This window comes from Plecotus auritus (genome assembly GCF_963455305.1).
Source record: "Plecotus auritus genome assembly, chromosome: 10".
Classification (NCBI taxonomy): domain Eukaryota; kingdom Metazoa; phylum Chordata; class Mammalia; order Chiroptera; family Vespertilionidae; genus Plecotus; species Plecotus auritus.
The window spans coordinates 24,670,338-24,682,479 of NC_137785.1; the positions used below are offsets into that span (position 1 = coordinate 24,670,338).

The following is a 12,142-nucleotide window of genomic DNA, read 5'->3' on the forward strand; positions in this document are numbered from 1 at the left end:
CCCATGGGACCCTTTGTCAGTGACAGGCCAAGGGGCCCCACCTGGGACTGAGGTGCCACGCAGGCAGTGCCCCCGATGTCTGTCATCAGCTACTGGAGCCCGTCCCTCATTACCTGCCCGCCAAGGCGAAGTCTCCGGGGCCCACTCGGCCTTTCCTCCTCCTCGGAAGCTGCTAGGCCAGTTCCAGCCTTGGGCTGGCCTCCCCCCTTGTCAGTCCCCCTACCAGAACCTCTTCTGGACGGAAACCATGGCCCCCCCATAGGTGTCTGGAGCCCCAGTTTGGGCCTTGGAATGAGTCCCAGGCAAGGAGTCCCAAGACCCCTGTCACAGGTCGTGACCCCTCTCAGCCTCCTCCAGGGCTTGCAGGGCATGTTGGGTGTCCCCAATCATCTCGTAGGCTTGGAGGTGCTTGCTGAACGACTGAGTGAGGGTGCAAGACAGTTTGTTCACCCTTTGGACCTGCCTGGCCCTGGCTGGGGTCTGATAGCTGCTCGCCCTGCCCTAGGAGCCTCCTCAGCCTGACCCTTCCCCTCTGCACCCCACAGAGGGCGAGTCTGGTAGCCTGTGTCCCCGCCGTCCAGAGCGTGACAGGGCGGCTTTCACAAGCTGTGCGGCAACCTGCTCGCCTCCACGCCACTGCGGCACCTCCCGTGGGGCTGCAGCGCTGGCTGCTGAGAGGTGGGGCTGCAGAGCAGAGGGCCTGCCATCCTCAGCCGCTGGGGGAAGGTGCTTGAGACACCCGGGGCCTGTGCACATCCGGGGACACATCAGGCCAATCCTAACTCATCCACTCTTGACCCTGCTCGTCTCGCAGAGGCAGGTGGTCACAGCACATGGTTCCTCGACCCATGGGGAGTGCCTGGGGCTCAGCTGTGGGGGTGGGATCTCCTCAGGCAGCTGTGGCCCAGGGGCCTTCTTTGTGGCCAGGTGCTGGGCGAGGTGGAGTGAGCAAGGGTGGGCTCTGAAGCCATGTGGGCCGATCCAAGTCCCATGGCTTCTTGCAGCAGAACTTGTCCGTGTCGGGCGCGTGACATTGCTGCCCTGAGCCTGTGGGATGGGCGAGCGGCGTCACCCTGCTGGCATCCGCACATTTTTGTCGCCTGTGAGAGAAATGACCAAGCTACCGCGGCTCTCTTTGGATTAGACATACGGAGGCTGACACGGGTGGCGATGGTGGCAGCTGGACTTGAATTTCCAGCTCTTGTTCAGGTCCCGAGCCCCGAACACTGGGTCCCAAGCCAGCTCCCTTCCCCAGTGTCTGTTGGCTGCCTGCCTCGTCTTGTCCCTGGCTTTGCAGGCGGGTCTGGTTACCATTGAGCCCCTGGAGCCGCCTGGAACCAAGGTCCGGCCCCTGAGTCCCAGGGAGGCTGGGAGCGCCCTCCCGCCGTTTGCGTTTGGGGCTGTGACTGCCTCCGCGTGCCCATCGCTCAGCCAGCCTGAGAGGGGGCTCTCCTGTGCTGCTGCCACAAAGCAAACGGGGAGGAGAGATGCCGCCTGGCACTCTCGCCACTCGCGTGTGTGTGTCAGCCGTGCGGCTGGCAGGCTTGGCGAGGTGGCATCTCCCTGTGGCTGTCTTCAGCCCCATCCGTCTCTGCACAGGTGTGAGCTCCGGCAGGGGCGCCCTCTGCGCCTCTCCCTTCTCTTCTGTCTTCTGGGCTGGGATTCTGGAGGCAGGTGGGCAAGGGAGGCCACACCCGGGGAAGTCGCAGCCCTGGGAAGGGGCAGCAGGCATGCCTGGGAGCTGAGCACCGGGCCAGATGGGAGGGAAGGCAGGGTGAGCTGGGGGGGGGGGGGGGGGCGACCAGAGCAGTGGACTGGTGGGTGGTACCAGCTCTGGATATTAAGAGTGTTGGCCTGCCCTGGCCGTGATGATGCAACAGTGACATTCCCTGTCACCCTAAGCCCCCTCTGCCTCCTCGCCCCTACTTCCCTTGCCTCCCTTGGTGTACCCCTCTCGGCTTCTTCTGCACCCTCACACAGCAGCATTGCCCCTCAATTCAGGAGCCTGCTGCCCTTCCAGTCCTGCCAGCAGCAAGTCATTGGCCCCTGGAAATGCATTTGGTAATAAAGATCTGCATCTCACCCTTGCTGATTTGGGTTTAGTGACAGTCACATGACAATAAGTCAGGTGCAGGAGCGTGCTGGTGGCCATGGAGTAGAGTGGGGACTCCGACTGTCCCCCTCCTCCCCCTCCCACCCAGTGGAGAAGCTCCAGGTGGCAGGTGGGCCTGTCCTGTGCCCGGCTGTCCCCTCTGGGCCAGGCCTGCTGAGTCCAGAGGGTTCCCACGCCATTCCCACCACCCTGTGCTTTCGACGGGGACTTCGTCTCCCTGACCCCTCGCTCCCTTTCCCACCGGCACAGGTTGGACTTTCATTCAAGGTCCACTGTTCCTGTTTCCTGGGGGACCTTCCGGGAAAGGAGGCAGAACCAGAACTGGGACAGTCCGGTCCGGTGTGTGTCCCACTCCACTGCCTGCTGGCTGGGAGGCTGCCTTCGGGTCCACAGCCCCTTTGGACCTCACAAGTGAAGGGGTAGGGCTGATCAATAACCAGACCCCTTTCCGGGTCCAGATGGCATGAGTCCACCAGGCCGGGTTCCTCCATCCTGGGTGGGGGTGGGGACGGCGAAGGAGCAGCCTGGAGAGAGAGGGGCTTGTGGGAGGCTGTCTGCCAGGGGGGACGCTGCCCACACCAGGCCGAGGGCTCACAGCCCAGGGTCCACCGGTGGCAGCCAGAGCCCTGATGTCCCCAGGGTCATGACGGCCTGGCAAAGTTCTCACTGCATAAGGTCGGCCCAGAGACCAGAACAGACGCAGAAACGGGAGAGCGGAGGGGCAGGTGCGCAGAGCACAGAGGATCCCCGGCTCCCTCCCGCCTGGCTCTGTGTCTCAGGTCAGGCCTGCACTCGGGCGGAGCTCGGCTAGAAGGGACCCGTGCTGCTCTGTTGCTCACTTGCAAATCGGTAGCAGCTGCCTCCTGCTGGCTTCCGGGCGGTCCATGCAGTGCTGCCCGCCAGCCCCACGTGCCTCAGGATGATGTCCCGATGGTTCTTTTTCAGAGAAAGCATCAGGTGGTCCCCGTCGCCTTTCTGTTCTCCGTCACGCCTCCAAGCTAGGCAGCCTGAGTCAGTGCAGGGTCAGGCCTGGGGTGGACAAGGGCTGTTCGGTGTGACTGCGACCAGCCCTTGCCCTCTCCACCTACAGCGTCCCAGGCTGGGGCGGTCCTTCGTGACACACAGATCCTGGTTAAGTTGTTTGCGTGGCTGGTTAAGTGCACGTCTAGGAGAGCTGACAGGGCTGCTGCAGTGTTGCAGTTTTATTTTCAGGCCTCACTCCCCTCCCCTTGTGGCATCTTTGGGGTCTCAGCTGTTAATTACACGTGCCCAGGCGGCCTGAGGCGCTAATCCTCAAAGTCAGGCGACAGAGGTGACACTGAGCGCTCTGCCTCTTGTCATCTCCAATCCGCATGCGTCCGCTGACTCCTGCCGCATGCCTCCAGTTAATTACAGCGATCACGGCCCTTCCGCCGCCGCCGCCGCCTTGAGAACAGGGTCGGGTGGCCGCTCGCTAATTGGCGGGTGCGTGGTCAGGGATCGATGGCGTGCTCGGCTGGCTACTGACAGCCCGGCCCCAAGGGATTAGGCACTAATTGTGGATGGCCCCCCAGCTCCCTCAGTCTCAGAAAGGAGGCTAATCCGGGGACTAATGACGTAGGTGGTGTGCAGGGAAGAGCGGGCAGAGGCCGGATGGCCCAGAGTCTCCCCGGGCAGTTCCACAATCCACTGGGCTCCTGCTCCCAAGAGGAAATAGAGGCGCCTCCCGCCATGAGGCCCAGAAGCTGGTGCAGGATGGGGCTCAGGGTGTCTGGTCTCATCTTCCCTAAGCCCTGCAGGACAACAGTCTATCTATCTGGCCTTTGACCCCAGGCTGCAGTCTCTGCCTTGATGGGTGGGGGCTCTTGGTGTGTTTGTTTTATTTCTTTACATCTTTGGCTCCAGAGCATGAATAGCCACCCTCCCTCCACTCACAGGCAGCGTTTAGACAGGGTCGCCCAGAGTGCAAGCTGGGTGCACAGTAGGTCCTTTGGGCATCCAAGTATCTGAGGCTTTATGAGCAGTGGTCATATCAACACCACTCACAAGGTGACACTTCCAACCATCCGTTGGTGATGGTGGATCAAGAAAACGGGGTCCCTTCCTACAGTGGGATATTATTCAGCCATGAAAAGGAATGCCGTCCTGACGGTGCAGTAGGGTGAGCCATAAAAACATCGTGCTGCATGAGAGAAGCCGACGCAGAAGGCTGCGTGTCGTATGAAATGTCCAGAATAGGTAAATCCATGGGGACAGAGAGCAGATCGGTAGTTGCCAGGGGCTGGGGGGAGGGGAGAGCGTGCTAATGGGTAGGGAGTTTCTTTGGGGGGTGAAGAGAACATTTTAGAATTGATTGTGGTAATGGTTGCACAGTTGTGAATATGCTAAAAACCACTGAATCCACAGACATGATATGGGGGAGTTCTTTGGTGTGGGAGTCACATCTCAGTAAAGATGCCACAAACCAGAAAAAGGAGCCTGGTAGAGATCCCATGGAAATTCCTTTTTTAAAGAGCAAGATCCCTGCCTACTATTTTTTTTCCCCCCAAAATTTAAAATGGGCTTTTTATCCAATACTAGAGGCCCAGTGCACGAAATTCATGCATGGGTAGGATCCCTAGGCCTGGTCAGCAATCAGGGTCAATCTCTGGGGCGACCTGCGGGGTGATTGGGGAAACCCCCTGTTGGCACCATCTTGGCTGGCCTGGCGCCTGCAGGCTGGGGGCAGCTCCTGCATTGAGCATCTGCCCCCTGGTGGTCAGTGCACGTCATAGCAACTGGTCGTTCCATTGGTCTTTCTGCCGTTTGGTTGATTTGCATATTAGGCTTTTATTATATTGGATAAATACCTACAGAAGAGTTCACAGACCATAAGCGTCCAGTGAGACGAATTTGCAGAGTGAATCACAGGCTGGAAACAGGCCCACCCCTCTCTGGCAGGGGGTGGAGGGGTGGTCAGCAGGTACAACTGCATTCAGACCCTGTAGCTGCGTTTCTCATTTTTCATCTTCACTCGGTGGTGTTGCAGTGACTCACTCTGTGCCTGAGGCTCTGGCTGCTTCCTGCCCGCTGTACCTGCTCTATCCTGACACCACTTTGGTGGACGCCAGCCCTGTTGTGCTGGGTAGAGAGACCCAGGAGCAGGATCCCAGGCCAGGTCCTGGGCAGATAACAGAACCCGAGGAGACGCAGGCTGTTTCCCAGAGTTGCACAAACCTGGTGAGGGCATGGGTGCCATATCCTCCCCAACTTACCACCAGGATTTCCCCCCATCGGCTGTCAGAGTGGACGGCAGCCCACCGGCCCCCGGGAGCCGCTGGGTCAGCCCCAGCTTGTTTCAGAACCTTGGAGGCCTCCCCGCAGGAAGCAAGGCCTCTCCCGTCCTGCCCTATTGGCCGTCCCCTGGCGGTAGGGCATCTGACCAGGAGGGGGGCTGAGCTGGGATCTAAACCCAGTGCTTGGTTCCGGGGCTTGGCCCAGGCAACTGGGGGTTGCCAAATTTTAGGGTGTGGGCCGTGGTTGCCTGGTCCATCTGGAGAATGGGACAGCATCCCCCACATGACTCCTCACTGCCCATCTGGCCGGGCACTGACAGGTGGGAGCTGGGAGTGAGGGGGCTCCTGGCCTGGCATCGTTCCAGGGCCGCTGAGCTGGGCATCTCTTGGGGCACAGCCTGTGGGCTGGGTGGGGGCAGGTCTGGCTGGACTGGGTGTCCCCCAGAGGGCTGCCCGTACGGTTGTGCAGGCTGCGCACAGTGCTAGGGAGGAGCCACATGGAAGAGGCCTGGCTGGGAGCACCTTGCTCAGGGCCGAGCTCTGTCTACCCGTGGGGCCTCCTCTCTGAGGCCGCTCTGCCTCCCGGTCACTTCGCTGAGGCCGCGCCTGGCTGGTCGGGGCCTCTGGGTCAGCAGGGAGTGAACCACGGTAATTCCTTCATCTCAGTGATGCTTTGGCAGCTGCGATCGTCTGAGAGCCCGTGAGCCGTAGGCCGCCCGCTAAGCTGAGGTTTTATTTGGTAACAGGAGAGTGGCCACTGGAGATACAGTAGTGTGGGGACGAGTGTCCCTGGGACCAACACAAGTCCTGAACAAATTCGGGGAGGATGCCTGGAAGCTGGTGGGTTTTCTCCTTCCAGAGGGGTGGTCGGTGCTGACACCTGCTTCCGCCACCACCCCAGGGCTGCAGGTGCCCCAAGTGGGGCTCTTAGAGACAGAAGGTGCCCAACTGTACACCCTTGGAGGGTGTCAGCGTTTGCCCCTTGAGTCCGGATGTGAGATGGGCATCCCCAGGCCGCTACTTAGGACTGTCAGCAGCAGCCTTCATGCCAGATCCGCCCAGAGCAAGGCTGACACCCGGCATCCGTACGAGAAGCCTTCAGGTGCCAGCTCTGCACCCCTGGCCAGCAGAGCGCACAGCCGCCCAAGCCCATGCAAGCCCGTGACCATGCCATGGGGCGCTGCGTGCACAGTGCCCGTGGTGGGACAGGTGTGCCCTCACCTGCCTGGTGCCTGGCACTAGTTGAATCTTTGCTGTGATGTGATAAAATCTGGGGGTCTGGGTACTGTTCATGGCTCTCAGATGAGGTCTGGGTCCGAGATGGGACTGGAAGCAGGAGCCGAGCGCTGAGCTGGCTGAATCCACGCTGAGGCTCTGTGTCCTTCTCTTGCAGGGTCTTCACTGAGCAGTGAGTCGTCCCCTGTGTCCTCTCCAGCCACCAATCACAGCTCCCCTGCCAGCACGCCCAAGCGCGTGCCCATGGGCCCCATCATCGTCCCCCCCGGGGGCCACAGCGTCCCTAGCACGCCCCCCGTGGTGACCATCGCCCCTACCAAGACCGTCAATGGCGTCTGGAGGAGCGAGAGCCGGCAGGTGAGTGCCCGGGGCGCGTGGGGGGCGTGACCAGAGGCCCCAGGTGTGGGGACAGTGGCCTTCCACTGGGGAGGGACTGGATTGCAGGATTCAAATCCCTCCCTCCCAAACCCATGCTCTCCTGGGCCTCTGTCTTCTCTGCAAAATGAGGTGACCACGGAACCCACCAGGAGGGTCTTTGCAAAGTAAGTCTATTCGTGGGTGTGATTACCTCCAGCTGCCACCACCCAGCAACCACGGACGGGCGCTTCCAGGTGTCCGCGGCTCTGGAGCTGGAAGTCTGAGATCAGGTTGTTGGAGGGCTGGTTTCTCCTGGGGCCTCTCCTTGGCCCGTCGACAGCGTCTTCTCCCTGTGTCTTCGCCCGGTCTTCCCTCTGTGCACGGCTGTGTCCTAATCCTTTCTGATAAGGACACCAGTCATTGGGTCAGGGCCCACCCTGATGCCTCATGTAACTTCACCGCATCTTTAAAGGCCTCGTCTCCACATACAGGCACATTCTGAGGTCCTGGGGGTCGGGGCTTCCACATAAATGTGGGAGGACATAATATAATTCCACCCATAACCCCACGTAAAGTGCTTAAAATGGTGTTTGCATATCACAGGCACTTACTAAACAATAGTTATTATTAACTATTGCTCAAACAAGGAATTGAAATGGAAAAGCCAGCCCACATTTTCACGTCACATTTTTTGTTTCTGTCCTGTTGACACCCATCAAGGGGGCCCTTCCCAACACTGGGGTCCCTGTGTGTGGCCGCTGCCAGGTGACCTGCCTGTGCAGACGGAGCTGTTGGCCCGGGCTGGCCCCTCCCGCCTGCTCTCCCCCCACACCTGGTGCTCCCAGCCGAGGAGCCCTTCCTAATTAAGAACACTGTCACTGTGCTGCTCCTGGATTTTCCTGCCAAGCTCCCTGAGGGATGGCACCGCTTGGAAATACTAATTAAACCACAAAGAAAGCAGAGGGGAGGGGGAACTCCCACCTCGCCCCGTCCCAGCGCTGCTCTGCGGGGAGGGGGTGCGCATCCGCGTCATCAGGCTCCGTCTTGTTTTCTGCCCCGGAGGGTGGGGTGGCACCTGCCAGGCAGGCCCTGACCTAGGGTGAGAGCCCCCAGGGCACCCATGGGAACAGCTGTGGCCTGGGACCCCCGGGTGTGGCCCTGACTGCCCCCTCGAGGCCCCCTGTGCTGTGTTGCCCGGACGCTGCTGCCTCGGCGAGGTTCGTTCGCTCCACCCTGTGCGCAGTTTGGAGACCGGAGGGGCAGGGCAGGGCCGGCAGGCGGATCGTGGCCAGAGGGGTTCGGAGCAGCCACCGCTGTCCCCTGGTCCTGGTTTGAGGGAGGACGGGGTCTTTCCCAGAGTCTCCCTGTCGGCCACCTGGCGGTCAGCCTTGACCTCTGGCCCGGCCACCTGGCTCAAACAGCTGCGGCTCCTCGCCTCTCCCCTCACTCGGGTGGGTCCTGGTGGTTTCTGTGTCCTGTTGTGTCCCTGGCTGGTGACGGCTGCCACAGCCCAAGTGTCCCCTTTGCTCCCACCCAAGAGGGGCGTCTTCCCTACCCACCAGGACCCAGGGTGCCTTGTAAACAGTCCCCTCTGCTGCAGGCCCCTCCCAGGCTCCGCGCCCAGGAACATTTGCTAACCCCAGAGAGAGGGCCGGGCCATAGATCTGCTCCAGCCATTGGCTGTTAATGAAACACTAATGCCACAGGGAGGGCGGAGGAAGGGAGCGGGATTAGCAGCTGATGTATGGCTCATCAGCTCAGCACAAAGGCTCAGGGAGAAGTTAATCCTTCTGGGGAGGGGGCTCAGGGGGAGGCATGAGGGCCGGAGAGAGGGGCAGCTTCCTAAAGTGGTAGCCAGGAGTCATGGGGGGCCTCCTGCATGGTGGGGGGTCAGGGGCTCTGGGCCTCTTCGCTGGGGTCACCCAGATTTCCCAGGTTGTTGGAGCTTGGAAAGGACAGATGAAATGAAAAATCGTCTATTTTAAAGCTAACAGGGCATGTCCTGTCTGTCTGACTGGAAACCTCTCTAATCACCAGAGAATGAAGGATTTGCCTCCCTCCCTGCCTCCCCCTCATTCGTCTTTTCTTTCATCGCTACAGCTGCGCCTGCAGCCATGCAGCCGCGGTGCAGAAATAAAAGCTGCCCACAGATGCTCCTCGATGCGTGCCTGGCTGCCGGGGACAGCACGGGGAGCCCAGCCGGCGCTCTTGGGGTGCCTTGGGGTGGCAGCTGAGCCTCCTAGGCTTGGCCCGGGTTGGGGACTGCTGTCTGGGCCCATCCCACCCTGGGCAGCGCTTGTGCGCCCTCCAAGCCAGGTGACCTCATTCCCAGATGCCTGTCACAAGCTCAGCAGGGCACCAGCCAGACAGAAGGCACGTGGGTCTGGCCTGCTGAACCCCCTGCCTGCCACCTTCCCCTCACCCCTGGCCTCTCCAGCTCCTTGTTTGTCTCGGCCAGGCCGGGGCAGGGTGCCATCTGGCCCAGCTGCCTTTCAGCAGGGCTTTGTCCCCTGAGGGGAGAAGGGGGCTTTATTCCATGGTGGCCCCCGTGAGGGGTAGACCCCTGGAGCTGGTTGGTGCAGGGACGAGGTACCTTCTCGTGACAGATGCTTGCACTTAGGCTGGCCTGGCCCTGAGCCCAGGAGGGTGAGGGGGAACCAGCAAGCCCCAACCTGGAGATGATCCCTCAGCCTCAGTGTAGACGGAAGTGCTGGGAGTGGGGTGCCTCTAGGCTTGGTGGTGCAGTGCTGTGTGAGCCTCCCCGTAACCCCCATGGCCCCACACTTCACCCATTTCCTGTCTATACCTGGGCACCATCATTGCTGCTCTATGAGCTGGCACTGCAATTGGCACATTTGACAGATGGGGAAACTGAGGCACGGGGCAGTTATATAAGGGGTCATCCAGGAGCAGATAGAAGCCATCTCCTCAGGTGACCCGGGAGCTCCCCTACTGTCCACAAAGGCAACTGGAGGACGCCAGGACCAGGTGCCAGCCCCTGTATGGAAGTCTCTGGAAAACTGGGAGGCAGAAGCTGTGGGCTCCCACTGACCCGGGGCATTGGTGCGTGTGTGCCCTCCCCTTGACACCCACCTCGTGAACACCCTCTGGGAAGGGCAAGTCAGAGTTCGTGAACCCGGAGGACCTCGCGGAGCGTGGAGGGCGCTGCCGCACAAGGGATGGGAGCAGATGTTGCTGCTCATTAGGAATTCCAATCAGCAGCCTGTCTCCTTCAATTAATTACCGCTCGTGTGCCTTCCGGAGGCCGAGTGCACGGCGGCTCCTGGCCCGGCCTGTTTGGGGAATAGGCCTGATGGGCACGTGGGCCCTTCTCCTGAGCCTCGGCCACCCTGTCAGTGGCCTGCCCCGCGGTGTCCTGTTGGCCAGTGTGAAGATGGAGGGCAGCCGCGGTGATCCGTCCCTCACCACCCACCTGGGGGTTGTTAGATAAACGGGGGGCTCTGACACCTCCACCTCCTGATCTGATGGAGACAGTCAGCAGAGCGGGGAGAGCAGCAGCTGGAGGATCAAGGACCAGGGTCTCCTGGGGGGTCAGGCCTCAGCCCCAGCGCCTGGCCCTCGGGTCCAGGCGTGCCACCACGTGTCCAGTGGTCATTCCCGGATGTGCTCCTCAGCGTGCCAGTTCAGCAAGACAGTCCGAGGGTCATGGCCTCCCTCGTTTCCGGGGTGTTCGGCGTTTTGTGGCAAGGTGGAAACACCGTGGACTTGGGGTCGGTGAACTTGGGCTTGTGCTCTGGGAGCGCCACCTGCTTTCTCCGAGCCCTGTTGCTGTCTGGTCAGTAGTGGTCGGACCTAACATCGTGCAGATCGGTCCACGAGGAGGAAAGCCTGGTAGGAAACGGCTCGGGAATCTGGCCGCAGCTCAGGGCCGGCGGCGTGGAGCCGAGTGCGGCACAGTAACGGAGCCTCCGGTGGCGCTGCTCCCGAATCCCCAGTGAGCGCCTCTGGCTGCTCTCGGTGCTCTCGGAGCCTTGCTGTGCGCTGCCTTTCAGCCACAGAAACCACAAGACGGAACCTTCGGTGGTGTGGTTTCCTGGGGCTGGACACCTGTGCGGATAGCGTGCAGCCCATCCCTCTGTGGCTGGGTGGCACACTCGCCCTTGGCCCCGGCAGAGGCCTCTTGCTCCCCCTTCCTGCCTGGGCCAGCCCTTTCTCTCAGTCCCTGGCCTCCACCTTCTCTGTCCAGGAGTCTGGGGCAGGTGGGGCTGCAGCCCACTGCCATCTCCCCCCTCGGTGTCTATGAAGGGGTCCCCAGGCAGGCAGGCAGGTCTGGCCAGTCAAGGCCCTGCAGCTGCCTGTTCTGGTTGGTATCAGGGCCACCGCAGGGGTTGGCTGGGAGCAGCTCGAGGTGTTGATCTCCCGGGCAGCGCCATCTCCTTGAGGCTGAGTCACTCTGTGGGCACCTCGGGTCAAGGTGTCTGTGATGCAGGCCCGCAGCCGTCAGCACCTCGAGGCCTTGGCCCCTGGGGATGCCAGTGAGCATCTGACATTAGTGGGCTGGGCCCCCGCTTCTGTTCCACCTGCTGCTGAGCAGACGTCACTTCCTGGGAGAGCGGGGTGCTGGGACTGGCCGCATCTAACTCTTCAAGTTTGGGCTCAGAGCAAATGTGGCCTTGAGGGAAATCGTGCTGGACGCGTGTGGGTGTTCGTGCGGGGTGGGGAGCCCCTGCTCTCTGCCGTGTCCCCTCATGGACACTGGGTGCTCGTTGTGCCCCCAGCAGTCCTTCCCCATTGCACCCAGGAGGGCACGGCCCCCCAGGGGGGTTTCCGTGCAGACCTGTCCCTCATTGGGACCCGTGTTTTCCCTTCTCACCTTTCTGCCTCCAACGCCACGTGTACCACAGATTTGGGTAGAAAACCTTAAGGAAAGGACATTTCTAGAACAGCCACTACCTGTGAGTCTGCAGGAAGACCGGCTGGTCCTTGTAGGGGGCCCTCCCTCACCCGCCCCACCCCAACCCTGACGCACTGCTCTCGCCCCCAGGACACCAGCTCTCGGGGTAGCAGCAGTGGCCGAGAACGCCTCATCGTGGAGCCCCCGCTGCCCCAGGAGAAGGCGGGGGGCCCGGCCATTCCCTCCCACCTGCTCAGCACCCCCTATCCCTTTGGCATCTCCCCCAGCTCAGTGGTGCAGGACTCCCGATTCCCACCACTCAAGTAA

General features: G+C 61.3%; 1 protein-coding gene across 8 annotated transcripts in view; it reads left to right on the plus strand.

Annotated features, from left to right (window-relative positions):
* GSE1 (Gse1 coiled-coil protein) overlaps positions 1-12,142 on the plus strand; it is a 414,418-nt gene that overhangs the window by 380,986 nt on the left and 21,290 nt on the right. For all 8 annotated transcript variants that reach the window (XM_080645776.1, XM_080645779.1, XM_080645772.1 and 5 more), the window contains 2 exons: positions 6,761-6,960; positions 11,966-12,138. In XM_080645776.1, coding sequence (XP_080501902.1) covers positions 6,761-6,960; positions 11,966-12,138 — 373 coding nt within the window. The remainder of the gene's footprint in view (positions 1-6,760; positions 6,961-11,965; positions 12,139-12,142) is intronic.